The 26343-nt window shown below is 43.1% G+C and overlaps 1 protein-coding gene across 2 annotated transcripts in view; it reads left to right on the top strand.

The window, feature by feature from the left end:
• Window positions 1-26343, top strand: part of LOC101405480 (uncharacterized protein FLJ43738-like) — a 103976-nt gene that overhangs the window by 1429 nt on the left and 76204 nt on the right. Inside the window, exons 2-8 of one of the 2 annotated variants that reach the window (XM_087431605.1) lie at window positions 1540-1730; window positions 2318-2522; window positions 5676-5762; window positions 6685-6757; window positions 8153-8277; window positions 11190-11336; window positions 15251-15435. In XM_087431605.1, the coding sequence (XP_087287731.1) occupies window positions 1540-1730; window positions 2318-2522; window positions 5676-5762; window positions 6685-6757; window positions 8153-8277; window positions 11190-11336; window positions 15251-15435 (1013 nt within the window). Of the gene's footprint in view, window positions 1-1539; window positions 1731-2317; window positions 2523-5675; window positions 5763-6681; window positions 6758-8152; window positions 8278-11189; window positions 11337-15250; window positions 15436-26343 lie in introns of both variants that reach the window. The other variant, XM_087431604.1, reaches the window with a different exon arrangement.

The following is a 26343-nucleotide window of genomic DNA, read 5'->3' as shown; positions in this document are numbered from 1 at the left end:
TGCAGCAAAACTTGGGCAGACTTTGCTTGCCTGGGAGTGATTTTATCACGCCAATACCTTTGAAGGACGTGTCTTTGGCTGGATATAGAATTCTAGGTTCAAGGTTTTTTCCTTCAATACCTAAATATTTATGGGTTTGTTTATAAATGTTTATATAAATTGTTTAGTTAAGAGAAATGAGATCCTACACATTCTCTTCTACAACTTGCTTTACAAAAATTTGACAGTATGTCTTAGGTATCTTAGAGGATATGAGCATACTTGTTTTTACTTGGCTGTTTTGTTTTAAACACCCATATGGTGTTCTATTGTCTGTCTCTAATTTATCCTACCCCTTATTGGTGGACATTTAAGTTGTTTCCAAGTTCTTTCTGTTACAGTTCTGCAATAGACATCCCTCTGCCCTCTGCGGGGAAGGTCTGCCTGCTTTGCCCCTACAAGACTCTGCTGAGGTCCCCTGGGCAGCTTTCCCAGCACTCCCGGGCAGAGTTTACTCCTGCCTCCTCTGTTGCACCTCGGAACCTTGTTTATGTTGCTGCTGTTACACAAATCACATTGTGCTGTGATTTTTTTCTTTAACCAGCTTCTTACTGTCTAGCGTGAGGCAGGTGAGGCAGAATCGCCTAAGGTGAAAAGTTTAAGGAGATGCTCCCTCTCAGAGTCATGCACTGAATTTTGCACCCTGGTGTCCCATCCCAGTCCTGCTACTGTTACCAAATTGACCTCACTCTGGTGACCTCCAACCCATATTCGGAGGAGCTCCAAGGAGGGACCCATGGGTGGGCCTTGTACCCGCAATCCGTCCCCTGCCTGGAGGGTTCTTTTCTGTTTGGAGTTGCGGATTTGAAATGAAATCGAAGCTGAGCAGTCAACGGCAGAAGCTTTTATTCAATGGCCAAAGAATGGAGAAGTGGGAACCAGGTTCACAAATCAACTTCTCAGCTCGTGGGGCTCGTAAGCAGCTGTTATAAGGGGTCCAGGTAATGAAGGGGAGGAAAATTCATAGTTTTCAGAGAACTGGGCAGGCTTTCCTGGGGATCAAGGGTGCCACCTCTTTTCTTTCCTTATTTGGTCATATCCTGCCGTTGCCCTGGCAATTGTAAAGTGTCATGGCGCTGGTGGGTGTGTTATGTAGCATGGTAATGAATTACAATGAGCGTATATTGAGCTGCAGGGTCTCTGTCAGGTCAAGTCAGGCTGCCATGTTGCCTTCAACTGGTGTTAAATGGTTTTGACTGGATGTCTCAGCCACCTCCTGCCTCCTCTTATCGTGGCTTCCTGTAAGCTAAAGAGAACATGTCAGGCTTGTTCTGAGCAGGGCTGCAGTTACTAGCTTATGGGGTCGGTGGGCTGGGTAACACTACTCTGCTGGCTGGGAGGACTGGCCCTGCATCTTACCCCCAAGTCAGGCAAGCAGCATGGGTGTATGCGGCCTCCCACAGCACCGGGCTCTTTCTTGGTTCCAGGGAACTGTGGAGACAGGTCTGCTTTTCCATGTGAGGTTAAAACAAGACTCATTATTAAATCTATATCTTCTAGGTGATAAAGGAAAATGTACAAGTTTGATTGAAAAACGTAAGAAATGCCCTAAAACGGGCAAACCTGCTGCAAAGCTCCGCCGTTTCTACCACGTTGAGTATTTTCTTCTGCCGCATGATGGAGAGCCTAAAAAAGTTGACATTGTGCTGTTTCCAGCAGTGGCCAAAGTGTTCCTGGATTCAGAAGTAAAGGTGTGTGTGTGTGTAGCCTTGCATATAGCATAGAGTCTAATAGTCAGTCTATGAAGTGTGTTTGCTTCCCCTGGAGCTTGATAGAAATGCAGGCTCTTGGGCCCCACCCCTGACCTACTAAATGAGAAGCTGCACTGACCTAATAACACCAGTTACATGACTTTCGATTTAGATATTTTTACCTAGTAATTTCTTTGGTGTTTCAAAAGATTTTGGAGCTCTTGTGATGTCTTTGTGTGAGTGCACGTGTGTGCACACCCGTCTACCCACATGCATGCATGTCCTTGCCTGTGGCCTGGCTCTGGATCGGTGCTTGGAAGTCATTGGAAGGCACACTATCTGCAGGTAATTACTTTGATTCTGTTTTCACCGAGGAGCCCAGAGGTGTGATGGGCCCGGTCCATGACACCCATTTCCTGATGTGAGCTGGGAGCTGGGAGAGAGACAGGCACAGAAGTCAGCAGGTGGAGAGCAGGGCCTGGCTTCCTTGCCAGTGAGGGCGAGGCTGGTGGCGGCGGTTCAACTCACACTGCTGATCCTCCTCACCTTCCACACTGAACGTCTCTTGGTGTCGTTCTTTTACACAGACCGTGAGGCCGTGGCATGAAGGAGACAAAGTCTGGGTGTCATGGACCCAAACTTTTAACATCAACATGACAAAGGAGTTACTAAAGAAAATAAATTTTCACAGAATAACTTTGAGGCTCTGGGACACTAAGGAGAAGATTTTGAAAAAAATTAGGAAGTATCGATCAGAGACTTTTGGGTTTTCGGAAGATGCAGGAGCTCTTGGTAAGTCAGGTATTCGTGTTTTATTTGAAATGTCTCTGGAGGCTCGTGGCTTCTCTTCAGTAACGGGATAAAAGCCAGCGTCCCCTCGTTTCCTTCATCTGAGTTTCCCGAGCACACATTGGTTTCCGTGTCAGTGACCCATCATCCCTCCAGGATGTGCACGGGTGTTAGGACGTGCCACGCGGTGGAGTTGTGGCTGAGAGTGAGCAGGGTTGTGTGCGTGCACAGTGGCCGTCACCTCCTCCTCTGCCACCTTTTGGGACCCCCTGTCCCTGGGCAGCGCCGATGTGAGCACCCACCACTGGCCTGTCTCCCTGGGCGAGTACTGTGTATTCACTGAAAAAAATGAGAGGATACCAAGAAACAAAGGGAAACTGCAAAACCCCACCATCCCGAGACAACCATGTTAATATTTTCTTATAGGCCCTCTAGATTCTTACTTGTGTAAAAATTTTATCAATGCCAGAAGTCTCCTTTTGAACTCCCAAGGAGAGAGCTGGGAGGAGTGGAAAGACCCAGGCTTTGAAGCTAGACAGTTGAATTCAATCCCGTGTCCATCTTGAACTAGCTGGTGACCTCACGGTCCTGCCTCCTCTGGTCATCTGCCCCCGAGGCAGGGCGGTGGGCGCCATCCCCCCAGGCATAAGCAATAAGGAGGGTGTGCCTTGTCTGTAGAGAATTTAAAAACTGTAATAAAATGCTGCCAATTAAACTATGCCAGGGTGTTAGTCGTAAGATTCATCCCAGTTTTAGAGAAGGTGGGGTAAAAGCAATGCGCGTCTTGGAATTGATGGCTTGTGGCGCTCTCATTGCTGCTGCCAGCCGCTTCCAGCAAGTACGGTTATCCCCATCTTACAGTGAGGATGTCGCTTGCTTGAGGTGAGTGCCAGTGCCAGAGTCAGTGCCCAGTCTTCTGTGACTGGGAAACCTCTGCTTTCTCCGGTTTTCCAGCCTGTCTTCTCCAGGAGCCTTTCTGAATTGGGGGCTTGGGGCTTCCGATTTTCACTCTTTCGTGTATATCCAGGGTTTCTTACCCCGGGCACCACTGGCATTTTGGGTCAGACCATTCCTTGTTGTGGGGGGCTGTCCTGTGCTCTGTAGGACGTTTAGCAGCACCCCTGACCTCTACCCACTAGACGCCAGTGGTAGGCTCCCAGCTGCGACCTTCAACAGTTTCTACAGATGCTGACAAGTGTCCCCTGGGGCTGGGGGAGGCAGGTAGCAAAAATCGCCCCAGGCTGAGAATCACTGGTTTATATCTAAACTACTCGTTGGAAGGTTCCTGTGTGGGAAAGTGGGATTTAAGGTGACTTTTCTTACTTGGACCAAAGGAAAGACCCATGTCCTCAAAGTGTGGGCTCTAAACCACCTGCATCAGATGCACTTGGAGTGCCGCCTAAATGCAGATTCCAGGGCCTGCCCCAGAGCTACTGAGCCAGAATTTCTGGTAAACATCTGCCCTGTGATGGGCTCACATTGGAGCAGTGGTGCTGGGGTGGGTGTATCAGGAAGGCTTTCTGGAGGGGGGGCCACGGGATCCAAGTTTGGAAGGGTAAATGGAACCAGCCGGCCAGACCAGGAAGGAGGAAGGGTGTTCTAGGCCCTGCAGGGAGGGTCCGTGGGCCTTTTGCTGTGAGTGTCCTTGAAATGACAGCAACTGCTCTTCCTCGAGCCCCATCCCAAGCCTGGTGTCACTGGCTCTCATGTTATCATTTTCTTCCATTAGTAAAAGCAGGGTATGTTTACTTGGTAAAACAGTTTAGAAATAGACTAGCACAAAAATCAAACTAGACTAGAAAAAAATCAAATCACATGATGCCTGACCAGAGATAATTATTGCTAACATTTCCCTGTGCATTTTATGTGGATACATAATTTTAATAAAAATGTATCTAGTGTGCATGTTGTCTTAAGTCCTGCCTTTTTCATCTAGAAAGATATCTTCTTGCAATTCTTGTTTCTTGGGAGTGCAAAAACACCATCAGAGGTTTGTTTCATGTTACAAGGGGATAGGAGATTTATAGGGATGCACCGTAGGTCATGGGCTGGAACCTGTTAGCTTTCAGCCTGCTCGTCTTACATGGAACATCCCAATCAAGAGTTAGCATTTCTCTTCTATTGAATCTGCTCAGCCTCTTGGCTTCTCATGATCGGACAAAGACTGCCTCATTCTTGAAGCCTCCCACGTCGCAGTTGACTCCCGCCCTGCCCTCCACTCTTGGCCATCCCCCCACCCAACACCTAGTTGGTGTCTCTGCCTGTGTGTCGCTCTCTGGAGCTCTCTATCCCTCAGCTGGCTCCTCTCTCTGCACCCAGGTTTTCTCCTGTCTCTTCTCTCCTACCATTGCTCCTTGACCTTTCTCTATCACCCCTTTGACCTTGGCACTTCATCGCTCTGCAACTTTTCATGGCTGCCCAGTGCCTTGGGGAACCGAGTCTGACTTCTGAGTCCTGCCTTGAAGCCATCTTATTATTTGTTCCCCAAGGCTTCTTTCTCATTGCCACCCCCACCTTCACACCTGGTCCACCCCGTGGTCCTTGAAGATGCTAGAGTTTTCCTCATTGTAGGGCCTGCCTTTAGGCGTTTGGGGGGCTCTTAGCCTCATCTCTTTCTCCAAAATTTATCTATCCTTGGACACTGAATCCAATTCCACCTTTTTTTCGCGCGTCCTTCTTGTAGCTTCTGTAATCTCTATTCATTCACTCACTACCTCTGCTCGTTCCTTATTCCACACATGTTGGTTGCTGCCATGTGCGTGCAAAGCCCCACATTGATAGAAGTGAAAGACATGGAGGGGTCATCTCCCTAGCTGGGGACAAGGAGCTCTGGGTGTGGTCCTGGCTTAAGGACCAGCTCTCTGACCACAGGAAAGTTAGTGTCCAATTGGTAATGGCTTCCTTAAAGTCAAGTGTGATTGAACAGAAGGACATATGTCAAGTACTTAATGGTCTTATTTGGAAGAAGCCATTGCCAGTTGAGGTCTGAGTTTCCTGGTATGTTGAAGCAGCCCCCTCAGCAACAACTCCGGGAAGACAGGGGCCTTGCCTATCTAATCCATCTCCAGCACCAGGAGAGTGATTGTCGCATAGTAGGTATTCTGTAAGTATTTCTGTTTGATTGACTCAACGATTCTTTCTTCTCCTGCATTCTAGAGGAAGTGAGAGATGTGCTTCTGAGGCAGAGGAGGTTATTTGAACAGGGCAGGCACAAAGAGAAGTGGAATGAGGAGTCTTTGCCTGGTGAGTGGAGACGACCTTTGAGGACAAGCTGAGTGCAAGACTGTGTTGGGAAGTGATGGATGATGTTGCCGGTGTAGTGCGCATGGACTGGTGTCCTTCATGTGTACAAGCAGCTTCCGCTGGTGCTGGTTTACCCTGCCCAAGCCAGCACTGCTCTCACTGCATGCCTCACTTTTTGTTGTTGATTCTTTTCCTTTGTTTATTTTGTGACTTACAGAAAAAACCTTTCTAACCGTAGAAGTTACATATGTGTTTTTAAAGAAAATTCAGTTACTATAGAAAAAGATAAAACAAACAGAGAAAATAATCTGTAATTCTGTCACCAGGAACAAACACTGTAATAGTTTGGTTATCATATCTTGGCAAATTCTTTTGTTTTTGTTCGAAGATTTTTTGTTTTTACATAGATGACCTTATCTTGGATACATAATTTTGTATTCTGAGATTAATATATCATCACATGCACTTTTCTGTTTCCTTAAAAACTTCCCATAAACTTCATTTTTTGGTGACTACATATTTTATCTGCTTGTAGTACCATAATTTGCTTAACCATTCCCTATAGGTGGGAACTTAGGAATTTTGGGAGTGTTTTCAGTAATCTCTAATGTGAACAGTGCTGAAGTGGACAATTGAATAGATAAATAGACTTTTCTTCTTCTGTTTTCTCTGTGGGGTATTATATAAGGAGCTAGAGGCCTCCTCCTGCCTCCCTTTGTCCAAATAATCTTAATTAGTCTGTAGATTCATTTATTACTCATGTTTTATTAACAAACCTTTTTACTGAATGCTTACCACATTCCAGGCCTTCTGCCAGGGGACTGGCATTACAAAATGTGTAAAGAGCCCTCGTTTCTTAGTGAACTAGTGGGGAAGAAGTTTGGAGATGTTTGCGAATAAATATCAGCTTCTCACCCAGCAGGGCCTGAGGCTTTTTCCAAGAACGCTGAAGGATTTCCAAAGCTGGTCAGAACGGAGGATCTTGCCACAGTTCGGTAAGGATGGCCTCATGTTATTTTGGGAGTGGAGGTTATTTTGGGAGGGAGTGGAGCCCCCTCATGTACCAGCCCTGCAGACTCCCACCAAGAGTTGTGTATATTTTTAGTAACTTCAGTTAGAGTTCATGCAACCCAGGTGAAATTAGAGGAACAGAGAAAGGAATGCTTGTGTTTATGAGCACATGTTATACTTCGGGCATTGTACTTTTGCATGCATTAGTTTCTCTCATTTAACCCTCATAATGATCACTCTATGAGGTGGTATTACTATCTCCATTTTCTGCACAAGGTACTGAGTGGTTAACCAATTTGCACAAAATTATACAACTGTTCTTCTTGGGAGTCTTGGAAGTGTTGGTAAAGCTAGGATCCCGACCCACATCTTCAGATTACTGAGTCTACGGCATTTCTTGCTGTGAGTGTAGTTGCTTTCGGGGCCTCTTGGGGCCTAAGAAGGGTCTGGAGAGGGAGATTCCTTTGATGCTGTGGGGACTATGGGTAGAATGAAGGCCCAGCTGGTGGCTCTGGGGGAATGGGATGGGGAGAACAAAAGCACAAGTCATTAAAAAATCTTGACTTGATTGTTTTTGGGGCCGGCCCCGTGGCCTAGTTGTTAAGTTTGGAATGCTCCACTTCAGTGGCCTGGGTTCAGTTCTTGGGCGCAGACCTACACCACTCATCAGAGGCCATGCTGTGGTGGCAACCCACATACAAAATAGAGGAAGATTGGCACAGATGTTAGCTCAGGGCAAATCTTCCTCAAGCAAAAAGTGGAAGATTGGCAACAGATGTTAACTCAGGGTGAGTCTTCCTCAGCAAAAAAAAAATAAAATAAAAAAGTAAAATATTGTTTTTGCATTGAATGTATAGATTAATCTGGGAAGAATGGACATTTTTACATTGTGAAGTTCTCCCATCCATGATCATGGTATATCTTTTTACTTAATTCAATTCCTCCTTTATGACTTTTAATAGAGTTAATGTTTTTATTCCTATAGATGTTGTGGATAATTCCTGTAAATGAATTCCTGAATGTTTTAGAGTTTGGGTTGCTTTTATAAAAAAAAATATTAGTTTCCATCATATTTTCTAGTTGGTTAGAAATTGATAGTACAGGTGTGGTCTGCAGACCAACAACATTAGCATTACTGGGAGCTTGTTAGAAATGCAGAATCTCAGGCCCACCGCAGGCTTACTGAACTACAATCTGCATTTTATTTAACAACATTCCCAGGTGATTCATATGCACCTTGAAATTTGAGAAGCATTGGGTTAAAGAATGCAATATCTTTTTTTTTTTAATTGGCTCACATTTAGGCCAGTAAATAGGTTCTTAGATCTGGTCCTGATTTTTTTCACCTTCGTTTATTTTTCTCTTTGTGAATTTTCTAGATGGAGTACTTCAAGAGCACAAGGCATTTCTTTTGGAGGGGAAAAGGAGATGGAGAGGAAGGAATTAACTGAGAGATCATCGTTTAGCAGCTTACCAAACATATTAGAAAAGCTAACATTTCAAGGTGAGTTAGGATGGGATTTTGGAATTTTATAATATAACTAGACTTGGAAGAATTATGAAATATTTCAAATTCAGAATACATCAATAATATTCTTTGATATCTGACCAAACGTTACTCAAAAGTAAAAGAGCACTACATACATTTGCAACTTATCTATTCTATCTCACCTCATCCATTCTACCCCCACCACCCATCCATCCATTCCACCCCATCTCATCCCATTTGCTTACCTGCATCATCCCATCCATCCACTCTTTCTATCACATCCCTTCCCCCTCCACCAATATTTCTGTGCTCCTGATCCATAGTGTTGTGAATATAGGGAACATGAAAATCTCTAATGTTGACTGGAGACTTTCAAACAAATAATTACAATTCTATGTGTTAGATGCTGTGGTAGAGGTGGGTGCATGATGTGTTGGGGAAGCACAAAAGGGGGGTATGGAAAGACTCTTTGGAAGATAGCTATTTGCTTCCTATGGTGGCATGAGGGAAATAGCATCCCAGGTTGCGGGTACCATTCTTGCAGAAGCATGTAATCCTAGTGACAGACTGCTGAGAGGTAAGGATCCTCAGAAGCCACTAAATCTACCTTCTCATTCTTGGCCTAGATCTCCTCACCAGTTTTTCAGCAAGCAGTTGGGTTTTCAGTATGAGGTGGAAAATTCTAGAGCCAGTGCACTTGCTGCCTCCTGGGATGGCCCATTTCCTGTTTGTTCAACTGTGACTGCTACACATGCTTTCCTTAACTCTCAATTAGTCTGCTTTTCCTGGTTCTAGTTCACCTCTCTGAAGCTGCAGAGAGGGGTGACTGCTTGAGTCAGGCTCTCTACTGGGTGTTGGAGACAGCTGAATAAGAATCATTCCTATGTTTAAGGTACTAAGAGACTAGTCCACACTTTCAAATCTGAACATCTCTCAGCTCCTGAGTTTTCTCTTTTTCCGATTAAACAGCCTCCTTCCTTTTTTATGTTCTTTAAGCATTTTAATGAGGTTTTCAAACCATTCTCTTTATTTTGAAATAAAGAGAGAAAAGTGCACAGAAAAATATAACAATTTAGGTATTAATATTTTGAAATATTTCCTTCATTTCTCTCTTGTTCCTTTTTTCTTTTTTTTTTTTTTTTAAGAAATAGAAGGTTACAGATACAGGTTAGGTACCTTTGCATCCTGTGATTTAAGAAGCATCCCTATCCTGACATAGAAATGGGTGTGATCCTCCCCTGCCTCCCCCTTCTTTCTCACACATTCATACAACATTGTATTGGTTTTTGTTTTCATCAGTTAGAGAAGTGATTTCATACCGTCCATATCTTCCTGCACTCAACTTTATTTCGAGATTTATTTGTGTCAGTATATGTAAGTGCAGCTCCTTCAATCTAACTTCTGTAGAGTACCCCATCAGAGGGATGGACCGTCCTTCATCCATGCAGTCCCCCAAGGGGGACATTTGAGTTGTCTCCAATTTCCCGCTGCCACCAGCGCTGCGATAGCGAGCATCTTTGTTCAAGTCTCCGTGCGCATGTGCGGCAGAGGCGAGGGCGTTTGCCAGGCCGGCGGGATCACCGGGTGTAGGAAGCACGCCTTGGCCCCTCAGGAGATGCTACCGGGTTCCTCTCCGGGTTGTACCCGTTTGCCCTCCGGACAGCAGTCCCGAGAACTCCTGTTTCTCCACATCATCACCCATGCTTGGCACGGTCGGGGCCCTAATTCCTGATTCCTAGAGGGGTTGAGAGCATCTCATATGCTTAGTTGATCACACTCTTATGTGATTTGCCTGTTTCTATTTCTTTGCTTATTTTTTTGTTGGGTTTTAAATCTTTTCTTACTGATCTGTGAGCTTTATTTTCTACATCTTCTGGGTAATTGTGCATTGTCAGTTGCTTGCCTTGTAAACCTCACAGACTGGGGACTGTAACTTGTCCTTTCACTTTATGTGTGGTGTCTGGTTTTGTGCACCAATTATTTAACTATTCCTTTCTAGTTTGTGCTTTTGGTGATGTTGAAGAAATCCTTCCTCCTCTGGATGGCAGTACAGTCTGCTATGTATTCTTCTCGTGGTTTTGAAGTGTTTGTTTTCTACCTTTAGTCTGCAGTTCATTTTGCATATGGCATGAGGTGCCCAGTAATTTCATTTGCCTCCAAATGGATAATGAATATAATTAATCGACTAGTCTATTTTTTCCCACTGGTTTGAAATGACGCTTCTGGCATCTACGATAAGTCGCCTTATGTGTGTGGATCTATTTCTGGGCTTTCTAGTCTGTCCCATTGGTCTTTAAATCATGGAACCAATAGCTCATGGTTTTAATTACCATAGATTTATATGTCTTATTGTCTCCTTTTTCTTCTTGATCTGAGCTTGGCACCGAGCTGAGCATTTAATGTACCTTTGCTCATTTACTCTTCTCAGCACCCTAGAAGGCAAGTGCTGTTGCCCCCATTCGACAGATGAGGTAGTTGAGGCTCAGAATGGTTAAGGTGCTTTCCCAGGGTTACACTTTAGGAGGGTAGAGCCGGTTCTGGAACTTTGGTGGTTCAACTCCAAAGCCCAAACCACAACCCTACACTGTGGGTAAGAGCCGACTTAGAGGAGAACTGTGATACGTCGTAGTGCTGTTGTCATCATGGCACCCTTAGCCCCCTCTGCCCACGTTCTCGGGTAGTAGCGGCTGGGAGGTCAGGACGCCCCTCACTTTCTTCCTGCAACTGGAAGGATGACTGGCAACTGGTCTGCTGTCCACATTTAAACACCTCTTCTGGTTGCTGGGAAGGGTCAGCAGCATAAAGAACAACTTCTGCCTTCAAGGGGCTTCCAGAACTTTCCCAAATCCCTACAGCATGTATGCATTCATATATGGCAGCAGATACGAGCTCCTCTTCATGCTTATTTCCTTCCTTTGATTTCACAGTTAAACAGGAAAAATCAGAGGGGAGAAAGAAAAGCCAGAAAGGAAGGAACAAGTCTCAAGCAGAAGAGGAAACTGATCCCATGCTGGCAGGCCATGGGAAGCAATGCACCTTCTCCATCCAACTGGTGCTGACGCCGCTCCTCGCAGGTAGCTACACCTGTTCCAACAGTTTCTGGTTGTCTTGTCACATGTGGCTATAATGTCCATAAATAGGATGCTCACAGTCACAGAGCCCCTGCTCTGGGCAACCTCATTTCATGCTCCTAGCCACCTCAGCAAAGTGGAGGAACCTTATACAGAGGAGGAAATGGAGGCACAGAGAGGTTAAATGCGTAGTCCAAGATCACACAGCGAGTAAGTGTCAAGCCAGGATTGGAACCCAGATCTGATTCCAAAGTCCAAGGAAACCTGTGAGAATAATAAAAGTCACAATTTTGTTTGCTAAATAAGATGCTGCTTTTTATAAACGCGTTCCTACAGATCTTTACAAAAACATCTAGCAAAGGAAATGAGCAAAGGGCACCAGTATCTGTGTTCCATCATTTACTTCTCATGACCAACTCAGATCCTCCCAGTGAACATGTGGTGGTGGTGTTGGGGGTGGTTATCATTGTCACCATTTTTTTCAGTGAAGGATCAAAACTTAGAGAAATCAGGTAACTTACCTGAGGTCACATAGCTCAGTGGCAGGACAGGGGTCTGATTCTTTTGCTTGGTAAGATCTATCACAATTTATAAACTAGGTTTTCTATGTTTTGATAAATAGTAAATAGGTACCTGTTATATCCATGTTTTGATGGTGGAAAGGTCAGAATATATTTTGGGTAACATTATGTGACTTTGCTTTAAAAAGGGTAATATGAGGGTTGAACCCTCTTCTTTTTCTTTTTAGAGAAAATAATTTCATACCTATTTCATTGTGGGTTTTTTGGCCATCGGGGTGAAGGTGCGCCCTCTACTGGCCAATCTGCAGAAACTTAGGCATCGAGCTTTTCTGAGACGGAACCGCGTTTTGCAGATGTGCAGGGTAAAACCCCAGAAAGTCAGTGTCGAGTTCCACGGGTGCCAGGAAAAGCGTAATTCTCACAAGCTCTTGGGTTGATGTTGATATATTAACTTTTTAGTTTGCACTTTAAAATGGATTTTTGAAAATCGGCTTTCGCCTACAGTTGGGCCTTTCAGACTGCCTTAGCTTTCCCGCCTTATTGGAGTCTTTTCTAGAGAAGTGAATTTTCAGAGACTCTTGCCCACTCTCCTGCTGTGCTCCAGGAGGACTGGGCCCCTCACACAGCAGTCGCATGCTTCTGCTTGGAGCAGATGTCCTTGGTACATGCTTCATGGTCCTCGAATCCCGAGAGGAACCAGTGCTCCTCTAGGCGGGTGAGCTCCGGTGACCTGCTGGGCTTTGCTCCTCAGTTTTGCTGTGAGGGGCGGGAGAAGCTCAGACGGTCTTGGCCTGCCTGGAACGACCATTTCCAGCAGGGTGAAGCTGAGAGGTGTCTGGCCCTCCCCTCTCTTTAACATGTGTTGTCATGCCGGGTAATGTGACAGTTACTGCAAGAGTTCCGGTGACAAACAGACTTTGAATCCTGGCTCAGCCACTTAGCAGCAAGTTACCTGCTTTCTCTGAGTCTCAGTTTCCTCATCTGTAAAACAGGGGTGGTAATTCCCACTCCAGAGGGCTGTAGGAAGGATGACATGAGAAAATGTACGTAAACTGCTTAGCATGGAACGTTGCACACAGCAGGACTCAGAAGTGTTGCTGGTGCAGAGGTGGCAGCTGCTTCTGTCAGGACATTAGGGTGGGCTGGATGCAGACACTGGGGCTCCAGCAAGGAAAACAGAAAGATAAACCTCCTCCGTTATACCCATGTCGTGGCTTACGGTCATAAACCGAGAATGGCCTTGGCTCAGCAGGCCAATTCTATGTGTGTTTTTGCCATAAAATAATAGCGTAAGATTATCTATTCCAAAACTATCATGATTACTTTTGGTAATCATCTTCAATTTCAAATTAGGCCATCGGCTTTGAATACCTTAGTGGTAAATATTGGTTGGCTAGTAACCCAGTAAGATTCTAGAAAGATTCTGTGTTTTGAATGAACTCTTATTTTTATTGCATAACAGAGGGGCCAAACTTAGCCAGGCAGGACATGTTTGGACGCTGGTTCCACCACATATTAGCCAAGAGACCCTGGACGATTCCTTAACATCTCTGGGCCTCTGTTTCCCCACCTGTAGAGCAGAGATGATAGCAACCACACAGGGTCATTCTGAACATTAAATGGCACTAAGGCACGTTCAAGTCTGGCAGCTGGTGCATACATTGCATGGTGTCAGTTCCCCGCACCTTTTCCCTTACTCTGGAACCCTGGTTCTCAACTCGGGCACTCGTGCCCCCAGGGAACATTTGGCAGAATGTGGAGGAGTTTTTGGTTGTCATGAGTGGGAGCGGGGCGCTGTTGGCACCTAGTGGGATGCTGCTAAATGTCCCACAATGCACAGAATGATCCCCACAACAAAGAATTATCTGTCCCCAAATGTCAATAGTGCTGAGGTTGAGAGGCCTGCCCTGGAATTATGGCTGACACTTCCCTAAGTTTCCCTGAATGATGATTTGAGTATGTGTTTGCACTGAAGATTTCTTCTAAACTGGGCAAATTTTACATGAAAAGGCTTACAAAATTCTAGAACACAAGTCATAATTAGTTATGGCCTTAATGAGTTGGCTTTATAGAAGAGAATCATGTGGGAGTAGTGAGGGCTGCCCCCAGGAGACACACACGGCCCCACGTTCATGGCCGTGCAGACAGCTGCACACACCAGGCCCACAAGTGAGTACTCTTTCTAAGTGTGGGCTTTTTTGTGCCCTGGAAATATAATTATAAGCATTTTGAAGGGCATAGAATTGATCTCTTTGAACATATACTATGTGCTAAGCAGTGTTCCCAGCACCTTCACATACAGAATCCCTCTTGATCCCCTTAACCCTAAGAAAGGTTGTATCTGTGCCCATTTTGCACATGAGGAAACAGCCTCAAAGAGCCTCTAACTTGTAGGTCACATGACTACTAAGAGTCAGAGATCTGGGATTTGAACCTAGGCCTGCCTTTCTGCTTCCAAATCTGGAGCTTTACTTTTTTTTTTTTTTTTTTGCCTACACTACTATGTCTCCACCTGGTGAAATGTATGGACCCCTTTTATGAGAAAAGTGTTCTCACAGCTGCCTGTGTGCCATGCAGTGGCTCAATTCACCTACACCTCTCTCTAGTCACACTATTGCAACCGTCCTTGCACGAGATGTGCCATGCTTGATTTGGCTCAAATGTACCAGTTATGTTCTATGTCAATATCTATGTTTTTATCATTAGGCCACGACAGTTAAAATGAACCACTGGGCACCAAACGTAGACACTGGCATTATTTGTTCTTGAATGCGTTCTATTCTAAAATAATTGCCTGAAGCAGCATTCTCCAATAGAGCTCTCTGCAGTGATGGAAATGTTCTCTATCTGCTCATAGCTACACACGGCTACTGAGCATTTGAAGTGTGACTAATGTGGTGAAGGAACTGCATTTTAAATTTTAATTAATTTTAATTAATTAGTTATATTTAACTAGCCACGTTGGCCAGTAGCTACTGGACTGGACAGCACAAGTCTAGGATGGTGGTTCTAGAGTTGCCTGGGGAGCTTTCACAAATCCCCGTGTGGAGGCGATACCCTGGACCAAGTAAATCAGACTGTTTCTGGGCGGCACCCAAGCATGAGTATTCCTTATTGTATCCTATAGATGATTCAGGAAATGCTTGTATTATAAGATGAGCATCAAGATTAAATCATAAAAATTAAATTCTCTTAGAGAACCTATGGGACCTCAGTTTGAGAAAGTGGTGTATAACACAGGTTGCCTGTAGGAAATTCCCAATTCTTTTTTTTTTTTAAGTTTTCCTCTTTTAGGTGTAGTTTTCTCATTGGCTCTTCACAGGTTGCCTGATCCCTCTGTGCTCATCTTGGGGCTGTCACGCATCAAGGTCTAATGCTGTGTGTGTTTTCCCCCAGGATGTGAAACTGTTGTGAGTCGTGGCAGTGGGATGTCTGCCAACATCTTAGACTGTCTTTTGACTTTGAAAACAGAAGTTCCTCTCATGACTGAGGAGCAAAAGCGGGACTTAAACCCTCTGACCATAAAGATCAAGTGTGTCTCCTGCCTTCCGTCACAACCTCTGCCCATCCATGAACTAGAGGTAAGAATGAGCCAGGTGAACTGATTGAAGACCTCCTTTTCCCAGCCAGTTGCCTGTTGCGTGTCATCCCTAATGCCCCCAATGGCCCTTAGGGAGAAGTATAATCATCATCCACATTCCACCATTTAGGATCTCACAGCAAGACGTGAAAGAGATTTGGTTCCTGGGACTAGGAGCTACCAAGTGTGAGGTCTCTCCACTACACCAAGGTGTTCTCCAAATGCAGGCAGTGATCCTCCCTTCAGAAGGAGCCTCTAGGCTTCCATGTTGCCGAAGCAGTGCTCACTGAGATGCTCACTCATTTTGAACCAACCAGGTTTAGCACTGCTGTTTATCCTGGGAATTCCCTTCCCCTCTCCCGGGGGGACTCCTGTCTCCTGGATTCTGTGTCTTCCTCTTGCTTTGTTTGCTCCCTGGTTTTGCTGGAGCACATCCTCCTATAGCTTCTTGAGAAAAAGTTGATGGGAGATACTAGTTTTGAGATCTCCTATGTCTGAAAACATCTTTATTCTACCCGTACACTTGATTAATGGTTTGGCTGGGTATAGAATTCTAGGTTAAAAATTTTTTCCTTCACAGTTTTGAAGGCATCGTTCCATCATCTTTTTATGTTCCACGTTGAAATTTTGTATGTGCTTTGTATGTGTTTTTACTTCTCTCATAGCTTGTGGAATCTTGTTTTTTGTCTTCTGAAACTGCTTAATTATGTTTCTTAGTGTGGGCACATCCATATACATATTTATGGGACTTATATTTTGAAATATAGGTTCACAGGAAGTTGCTAAAATAGTACAGAGAGGTTCCATGTACCCTTCACTCAGTTTTCCCTGGTGGTTCTACCTTATATAAGTATAGCACAATATCAAAATCAGGATAGACGGTGGTCCAACATGTGTGTATACTTCTGTGTCATTTTATCACACATGTAGATTTATGTAACTGTCATTGCACTCAAGACACAGAACTATTCCCTCACCACAAAGACCTCTCTCACGCTACCCCTTTATGGTCACGGCCTCCTCCTTGTCTCCCACCATCCCTAACCACTAATTTGTTTTCCATCTTTATAATTTTGTCAGTTTGAGAATGTTATTGTTATGGGTTGAATTGTGTTCCCTCAAAAAGGTATGTTGAATTCCTAACCCTTAGTACCTCAGAATGTGACCTTATTTGGAAATAGGGTCTTTACAGAGGTAATCAAGTTAATATGAGGTCATTGGGATGGGCCCTAAGCTAATAGGACTGGTGTCCTTAAAAAAAGGGAAATTTGGACATAGAGACAGGCATGCAGAGAGGGAAGACTATATGAAGAGACAAAAGGAAACAACAAGTGTTGGAGAAGATGTGGAGAGAAAGGAACTCTCATACACTGCTGGTGGGATTGCAAACTGGTGCAGCCACTATGGAAAACAGTACAGAGATTCCTCAAAAAATTAAGGATAGAACTACCATACAATCCAGCTATTCCATTGCTGGGTATTTATCCAAGGAACATGAAAACACCAATGCGTAAAGATACACGCACCCCTGTGTTCATTGCAGCATTATTTACAATAACCAAGACTTGTAAGCAACCTAAGTGCCCATCGAGGGAAGAATGGATAAAGAAGATGTGGTATATATACACCATGGAATACTACTCAGCCATAAGAAATGATGAAATCCAGCCATTTGTGACAACGTGGATGGACATTGAGGGTATTATGCAAAGTGAAATAAGTCAGAGGGAGAAGGTCAAATACCGTATGATCTCACTCATTAAGTAGTAGATAATAACAACCACAAACAAATACATAGAGACAGATTGGATTGGTGGTTACCAGAGGAGAAGGGAGGGAGGGGGGCAAAAGGGATAATTAGTCACATGTGTGTGGTGATGGGTCGTAATTAGTATTTGGGTGGTGAACATGAAAACATGATGTAATTCATGCAGAAATAGAAGTATAATGATGTACACCTGAAATTCTTACAATGTTATAAACCAATATTACCGCAATAAACAACAACAACAAAAATGGTGAATTAACAATTCCCTATGATAAAGTGATTTACGTTTATGACTCTTAAAAATTTTTTCATAGCAATTAGAATCTAAGCAAGATGATAATAATCTACTTTAAAAGCCACTTAATGGCAATATAAGGGTCAGAATTGACTTATGATACCTAGCTCCTAAATTTAGGCCAAAATTATTTCATTATTATACTGATTTCCTAAATGATTCTAATCAGGAATAACCATTGACCAAAAATTTGAAAAACATTAAAGTCCAGATATATTTTCAGGCTACTAGACTACTCTAAAATTTTAAAAAAGACAGAACAGAGATTCTAATTCCAGAAGCATTTAAAATATACTAATTTCAGCAGGTCTCAATTTTAAAGACCCTATAGTATCTGCATGGGAAAAATAAAATACATTTTGCCAGCACCTACTGCTGTTGATATGTATTTGAATTAGAAGAATATGCTTTGAAAACTATAAAATGACATGTAAATAAAGACATTACAATAACATTCCATTAAAAAAAAAAAAAGAAGAGACAAAGGGAGAATGCCATGTGAGGAGTGAAGTTATGTTGTCACAAGCCAAGAAGCGTCTGGGGCTACCAGAAGCTGGAAGAGGCAAGGAAAGATCCTTCCTTAGCACCTGCGGAGGGAGCGCAGCCCTGCTGACACCTTGATTTCACACTTCTAGCCTCTAGAACTGTGAGACAATAAATTTCTCTTGTTCCGAGCCATTCAGTTTGTGGTAATTTATTATGGCAGCCCTAGGAAACTAATATAGTTATATAAATGGAAACATCCAGTATGTGACATTTTGAAATTGGCTTTTTCCCCCCACACAGCTTAATGCCCTTGCATATAGTTGAGTCATGTTTCTTTATTCACCAGTTCTTTTAGTTGGTGTATTTAGGCCATTTACATGTAATGTAATTATTGATATGTTAGAGCTGAAGTCTGCCATTAAAATTTTTGTTTTCTGTCTGTTTTTTGTTTCTCTCTTATCTTTTTCCTGCCTTCCTGTGGGTTACTTGAACAATTTTTAGAATTCTATTTTGATCTATCTATAGTATTTTTGAATGTATCTCTGTACAAATTTTTAGTGGTTACTCTAGGAATTACATTATGCATCCATAACTTATCACAGTCTACTGGTGTTGACATTTTACCAGTTTCAATGAAGTTTAGAAACCTTATCTTCCTTTAAATCCTTTGACCCTCCCTCATTTATAATATAATTATCTTAAATGTTTCCTCTCCATAGGCTGAGAACCACATCAGATGATGGTATACTTTTTGCCTCAGTTGTCAAATGTAATTTAGAAAATTCAAGAGGAGAAGGAAAGTGTATTGTACTTATCCATACCTTTGCTCTTTCCATTGTTCTTCCTTCCCGAGGTGCCAAGAGTTCTTTCATTCTTTTGTCCTTCCTCCCTCCCTCCCTCCCTCCACCTTCCTCCCTTCCTCCCTTCCTTCCTTCCTTCCTTCCTTTTCTTTCTTTTTTTTAATCATAGCCTTTCTGTTTCAAGAACTTCCTTTAGTCATTCTTTTAGGCTAGATCTGCTGATGACAAATTCTCTTAGTTTTTCTTTGTCTGAGGATGTCTTTATTTCTCCTTCATTCCCAAAGGATAGTTTCACTTGATTTAGAATTTGGGGTTGACAGTTCTTATTTTCTTCAGCACTTGAAAAGTGTTATGTCACTTCCTTTTGGCTTATATGGATTTTGATGAGAAATCCAATGTCATTTGAGTTGTTTTTTTCCTATAGGCAAGGAGGCATTTATCTATTGCAGCTTTCAAGATTTTTTTCTTTGTCTCTGGTTTTCTGAAGTTTGACTATGATGTGTCTTAGTGTAGATTTCTTTGAGTTTATCCTGTGGGGTTCACTCAGCTTTTTGAATCTGTTGTCTTATGTCTTTTGCCAAATTTGGGGGAAATTCAGCCATTATTTCTTTGAATACTTTTCAAACCACTCTTTCTTCTCTCCTTCTGGGACTGCAATGACATGAATGTTAGTTCTTTTGTTATAGTCCCACAGGTCCCTGAAGTTCTATTCACTTGTTTTTAGTCTATTTTTCTCTATGTTCTTCAGATTGGATAATTTCTATTCATTTATCTTCAAGTTCACCGATTCTTTTCTCCATCCCTTCTATTCTGCTGTTGAGCCCATCCATTGAGTTTTTAAATTTCAGTTATTGTATTTTTCACTTCTAAAATTCCATTTGGTTCTTTTTTACTTCTTTTTCTTTGCTGAGACTTTTAATTTTTTCATTTGTTTCAAGCGTATTCATAATTGCTTTAAAATTCTTGTCAGACAATTCCAAGATGTGTCATCATGGTGTTGGCATTTGTTGATTGTCTGTTCTCATTCAAGTTGAAATTTTCCTGGTTCTTGGTGAGATAAGTGATTTTTTAAATTGTATCTTGGACACAATTGGTTATTAAGTTATGAGACTCTGGATCTTGTTTAAACCTTCTGTTTTAGCAGATCTCCTCTGACACCCTGCCAGTGGAGGGAGGGGGATGCCATCTGATTCCTGCCAGGTGGAGGTGGAAGTCCAGGTTCCCCACTTGGCCACCGCATGGCCACTGCACTCTGGGGGGAGGGGGACCTTGCTGCTGCTCCCCACATGACCTTCACTGACACCATGGTGGTGGGGAGGCCTCATTACCACTGGATGGTGGTGAAAGATGTTGGCTTCCCACTCAGCCTCCTCTGTTGCCTTGTTACTGCTGGGCAGGATGAAAGTCCCGACTCCCCACTTGGTCTTTTCCAGTACCACCCAAGTGAGGAGGACAGCAAAGGGCACTTGTTACAGTTGGGCGAGGGTGGGAGTGCAGGTGCTCACTTGGCGTTTGCTTATGGGACTGGATTGGAGCTGGGTTTTCTTTATGGTGCTTGGGCTGGGGTAGGGTGGCTACTTGTCTAAACGTTTTCTGGCTTGCTAGGCTGCCCCTTTCTTGGTCCTTTGGCTGGAGAGAGAAGACTTTTCTTGGGATTTTTCCTGCATGCTCCCATTAGCGTTTCTGGATTGCTGTCTTCTCTAGCACCTAGTCCAGAATATATGGGGCAAGTAGAAACTCCAGAGAACTCATCACATGTTGTTCCTCAGATCCCACAGTCCTAGCTTTCTTCTCTCCACCTTTCAGAGCCCTCTTGTGTTTGTTTTATGTATAAAGTCCATGGTTTTAAAGATCTGTACTTATCAGGAGAAATAGGAAAATGTTTGTCTATTTCATTTTAGTTCGGAACAGGAAGTCTCTAGGTGTGTCTTTATCCACTGAGCAGGGGGACTCCGTGAGCCCTTTCAACCTCAGAAGCTCATGTCCTTTGGCTGTGCAAAATTGTCTTGAATTATTTCCCTCACTCTTTCCTCCTCTTTTCCTCTTATTTTGAAGTTCCTGTTACTTAGATTTTGCCTCTCCTGAACTGTTCCTCTAATTGCTTTTGTTGCTTTTTCTTCCCTGGTTGTTCTTTTTTATAGCATATGCACAGAAAAGTTAACACAGCAGGCCTGCAGCTACTAGAAAGGCCTGCTTGCACAGTCGGCCCTTGGTTGGCATCTGGGAACTTGTATTTCAGGAGAGTTCCCATCATTCCCTGATAAGAATGGCTCTCTGTTCCTAAACTGTTTATGCAAACAGTGTGGTTTATGCTGAACACCTGTTTTCTGTTGGGGAGTCTGGAATTTTGGTACACACTAGGCAGAGGGTGCCTACATGACCGACCCCAATAAAAACTCTGGGCACTGAGTCTCTAATGAGCTTCCCTGGGAGACAGCATGTCCCCCGAGTCATCACAATATGTTGTGGAGGAACGAAGCGTGTACTGGGACTCCACGGGAAGAGGACATTGGACACTCGTGCCTGTGTCCTCCTGGCTTTGCCTCATGTGCCTTTTCCCTTTGCTGATTTTGCTTGGCCTCCTCTTGCTGTAATGAAGCATAGCTGTGGGTACCACCATATGCCAAGTCCTGAGAGTTCTCCTAGAGCATCACTGGATTTAAGGTGGTCTTGGGGGCCCCTGACACAGCATAGCTCTCCTGCTTCGTGGGTCGTTGTGCCCGTTTTCATAGTCTGTGCTTTCCTCAGGTTGACCTTTGTGTTTGTTTCTTCTTTATCTTTCATGTCAGAAGTTCTCCTCAGGTGTCTGTTGATCCCTCGGCTTGTTGCTCATAGTTAAGAGCAGAGACCGAAAAGGCAAGCTCTGGATGTGCAGTGGGCTTGTCAGTTCTGAGCTTCATCATGGGGTGGTCTGGGTGAGTCATTGGTGGGGAAACCCCGAGGGCAGTATCTAGAGATCTTTCCCAGTTGCCTGCTTGGAGGTTAAGGGCCTGATAGCCAAGTGATGGAAAGGGACTGAGGGTCTGCCTTGAATTGTTGGTGAGCATTTGGTCACCTAATCCGTCTGGTTTGGGTGTGAGCCAAATACCTTCAACTTTCCCCATTCCAGAGACCCTCTTTTTTTTAAAAAAAACAAAAAACAAAAGCAAAAACGTAAAAATGTCCTATAGTAAAATCAACTTATTTTCTTTTGGTTTCCAGTTCTATAAACTTTAATTCATGTGTAGATCAGTGTTCTCACCACCACAATTAGGATACAGAACAGTTCTATCTTCCCAAAAAACTCTTTTGTATTAGCCCTTTATAACCACATCATCCCTCCACCTACGCCCTCTGGGAACCACTGATGTGTTCTCCATCTGTATAGTTTTAACTTTTGAATAATGTCATATAAGTGGAGTTATGTATTTTGTAACGTCATACACTATTAACCTCTGTTTCAGCATGTAACAGTATGTATGACCTCTTTCTCTTAGCATATGCCTTTGAGATTCATCCAAATTGTTGTGTCTATCAAGAATTCATTCCTTTTTCTTGCTGAGTCCTTTTCCATTGCAAGGATGTACCACAGTTTGTCTATCCATTCACCCATTGAAGGACATTGAGCTTGTTTCTATGCCAACTGTTTTTGGCAGTTATGAATAGAGCTGCTAAAAACATCTGCATATGTGTTCTTGTGTGAACATAAGTTCTCAGTTCTTTAGCATAAATGCCCACAAATGGGATTGCTGGGCTATATGGCGTGTGTATGTTTGACGTCGTGAGAGACTGCCAAACCATTTTCCAGAGTGGCTGTATCATTTTTCATTCTCACCAGCAGTGTATGAGTGTTCAAGTTGCTCCTTTCTCTCCAAAACTTGGTATAGTAAGTATTTTTTTTTAAATTTTAGCCGTTCTAATAATTATGCAGTGTTACCTCATCATGGTTTTAATTTGCATTTCCCAGATGCATGAAGATGTTGAACATCTCTTAATGTGCTTCTTTCCCATTTTTTATCCCCTTTGGTGAAGCGTCTATTCAAGTTTTTGCCCACTTTTCAGTTGGGTTGTTGGTTTTTTTATTGTTGAGTTTTGAGAGTTTGAAAAATCTATTCTGGATATAAGTCTTCTGCTGGACATACTATTTGCAAATATTTTCTCCTAGTTGGTAGTTTGTCTTTTCATTCTCTTAATGATGTCTTTTGAGGAGCAAAAGTTTTTAATTTTGATGAAGTCCAAATTACATATTTTTTTCTTCTATAGACTGTGTTTTGTGTCACATCTAAGAACTCTTTGCCTAACCTCGGGTCACAAAGATTTTTTTCCCCTGTTTTCTTCTATATTTTTCTAGTTTTACATTTTACATTTAGATCTATGATCAGTTTTGAGTTAATTTTTGTAAAAGGTTTAGGTTGAGGTTCATTTTTTTTTTTGCATATGCATGACTAATTATTCCAACACCATTTGTGGAAAAGTTTTTTTTTCATTGAAATTTCCTTTGGACTTCCAACAAAAATCAATTGGCCATACTTGTGTAGGTCTGTCCCTGGGTTCTTTATTCTTCTTTTTCAAAATTGTGTTAGGTCTTCCAGTTTCTTTGCTCTTCCATATAAATTTCAGAATCAATTTGTCTATATCTACAAAACATGGTGCTGAGATTTTGACTGTTATTGCATTAAATCCATAGATCACTTTGGGCACAGTTAACATCTTTACTATATTGAGTCTGAATACAGTCCTGAATTCAGTGTTCCTCTGCATTTACTTGGGTCTTCTTTTATTTCTTTCATTGATGTTTTGAAGCTTTCGGGACCCTCCATTTTCATGTTTCCGAGAGAACAAACTAGCAGACTTCTGCCAAGCAGTGAGAGAGGCACTGAGGGATCAAATTACATCTCAGGGGACTTGCACCCACTTCTCCTGGCTCTTCCAGTCCCTGTGACTCCCTGATCCAGAGATACTGGGTTGTGCCAGTTCCTGAGCCTTTTGAGGGTTTCACAGAGAAAATCTGGTTGGTTCTCATCTTCTCTGGTACATGCTGGGGATTTGGCTTTCCTGACTATGCTGAGTCTGTTACCACTCGCCTGTCGCTCTTCTAGTGTTCATGTTGTCTTCTGTCCTCTTCTTGTCCTGTACGTTTATGTCCTTTTAGAGAATCCCCTTTGGTTTTAGTGGAGTTCAGGTGAGGAGTGACATTAGATGTATGTGTTCAATCTGCCACTTAAATCAGCATGATCTGATGTTTAGCTCATGTCCCCTCTGGACAAGTTACCACCCTGTCAGCATCCCCAGTGCCCAGCAAGGGCCTGGTATAGAACTGGAGCTCGGAGAACATCAGTCAAATGCAGGAATGAATGAGCAGGCAGTTTGCCTAGTGAGTTGTGCCAGTGTAATGACACAACACACAAAGGAGGGAAGAGAAGTGCTATCTGTACTACCTACTATCTGTCAGACCCTCTCTCAATCCATTCAGCGATTTTGTAGATATTGCTACCCTTCTTTTACAGCCCAGTACTCTGAGGCTCCTGAGATTGAGTGGCTGACCCAAGATCACACAGCTAGTTAGTGGCAGAGCCAGGATTTTCACAGCCAGTGTCTTTCCCCTTGGGTGGACAGGCAGGGGGCCCTGGATGAACACAGTAGTGTCAGTGGCCCACGTGGGTATCCTTTGCAGCTGGTTCCTTCCTGTAGCCCGGACTGGAAGCAGGGCTCCCATGCCCCTGTCTGCTCCCTGTTCTCTGCTGGTCCAGCCTGGCTGCTCTTTGTCTGCCTTGCCCTGGTCGTGTTCGGCAGCGGAAGGGTCTGGGGGAGCCCCTTCTCATCTAGATTAGGTCATGATTTCAGCACGCAGACTAGTGGGTTCCTTTCTCCTTGGCACTAGGTTCAAATGAGGAAAGAGGCTAAAGAGCACCATTCATTGTGGATGTCTCAGCCTAGAGAAGTGTAGAGCTGGGGACAACTCATTGGGTGTCTGCCCCAAGACCCAGCCTCTCCGTTGACTGCCACTTCCGTCCAGGTGGCAGTCTTCAGGTGGGCAACCAGGGTGCATGCCAATGTTTTCACAAGTCATCCTCACAAAAACCATGCCAGGCAGGCAGTCTTATCTCTACCGTATTTGATAGAGTAGCACACGGAAGCACGGAGAGGTGGTGTGATTTGCCCAAAGACATATCATTTGCAAATGGTGGAGTCTGAATTCATAATAAGGTGGGAAAATAAGAAACGGTATTCTCTGTGGTCAAGAAATTTATGAGGAATTTCCAACAGAAGGCAGACGGATTTGAATCAAAGTAGGAAATTATAGCTCGAAATAGTTTTCTAGAAGAGGAAAGCATCTACAGAAGGTGGAGATGTCTTCAAGGCAGTAAGGCAGGAGAGGGGCAAGAGATAGCCTTGGGGCAGCTAAGCCGTTCTCCTCCATCCCTCATCTCACCAGCTGCTTCCACTCCCTTAGACAGAAGCAGTGAGTATAAGAGCCAGAGGCTAACCCTTCTATCTAGCAACATCCAGAAAGGAGTAGGAGCCCCTAAGCCCAGAAGCCTAGTTACTGGCACACTGCACTGGGAAGCACGTCCTGCCCCTCTCCGCATTCACTGGAGACCAGCTGCAGAAAATAGATAAAACATAGACCAGTTAATAGGAAGTCTTAGACTCATATATGGACATCACCAAGAACAGCCAGATATTTGACCAAAAAAAAAAAAAAAAACCACCACCAAAAACCAAGATATAGCACCATGAAAGAGGTATCATACTCAACACTCAGTAGAACTAACTTCTGAAGAAATAGAATTAATAAAACAAACAGATAAAGACTTTGAAAAGGTGATATTAATATTTTTAGAGAGATGAATGGACATCAAATTCCTGAAACAAGAACAGGTTGCTGTGCAAAGGATCAGATAGTCATTTTATAAATGAACACATGCACACATACATACTCAGTGATGGATCTGGGTGAGGGTCTTTTAATTTAATTGATAGACTTTATTTTTTGGAACAGTTTTAGATTGATGGAAAAACTGAGCAGATGGTACAGAGTTCCCATATACCTCCCCCCACAGTTCCCCCTATTGTTAACATCTTACAGTAGTATGGTATGTTTGTGACCATTAATGAACCAATGTTGATACATTATTATTAACTGAAGTCCATAATTTATTCAGATTTTCTTAAACTTTTAATTTTTTTAAATTTTAATGTTTAGCTACTTTTTATTGTGGTAAAATATATATAACAAAATTGACTAATTTAACCGTTTTTAAGTGGCATTAGGTCCATTCACAATGTTATGTAACCATTACCACTACCTATTTCCAGAACTTTTTCATCATCCCAAACATTAAACAATAACTTCCTATGCCCTGCTCCACACAGCCACTGGTAACCTCTAGTCTACTTTCTGTCTCTATGAATTGACCTTCTAGGTCTCTCATATAAGTGGAATCATATAATATTTGTCTTGTGTCTGTATTATTTCACTCAGCATAGTGTTTTTAAGGTTCATCTATGTTGGAGCATGTATCAGAATTTCATTCCATTTTATTGCTGAATAATAATCCATTGTATGGATATACCACA

The sequence above is a fragment of the Ceratotherium simum genome, chromosome 5, assembly GCF_057802395.1.
Source record: "Ceratotherium simum simum isolate JZ-2026a chromosome 5, ASM5780239v1, whole genome shotgun sequence".
In the NCBI taxonomy this organism is placed as follows: Eukaryota; Metazoa; Chordata; class Mammalia; order Perissodactyla; family Rhinocerotidae; genus Ceratotherium; species Ceratotherium simum.
Note: the sequence above shows the minus strand (reverse complement) of the source record. Positions and strands in the feature narration are given on the sequence as shown.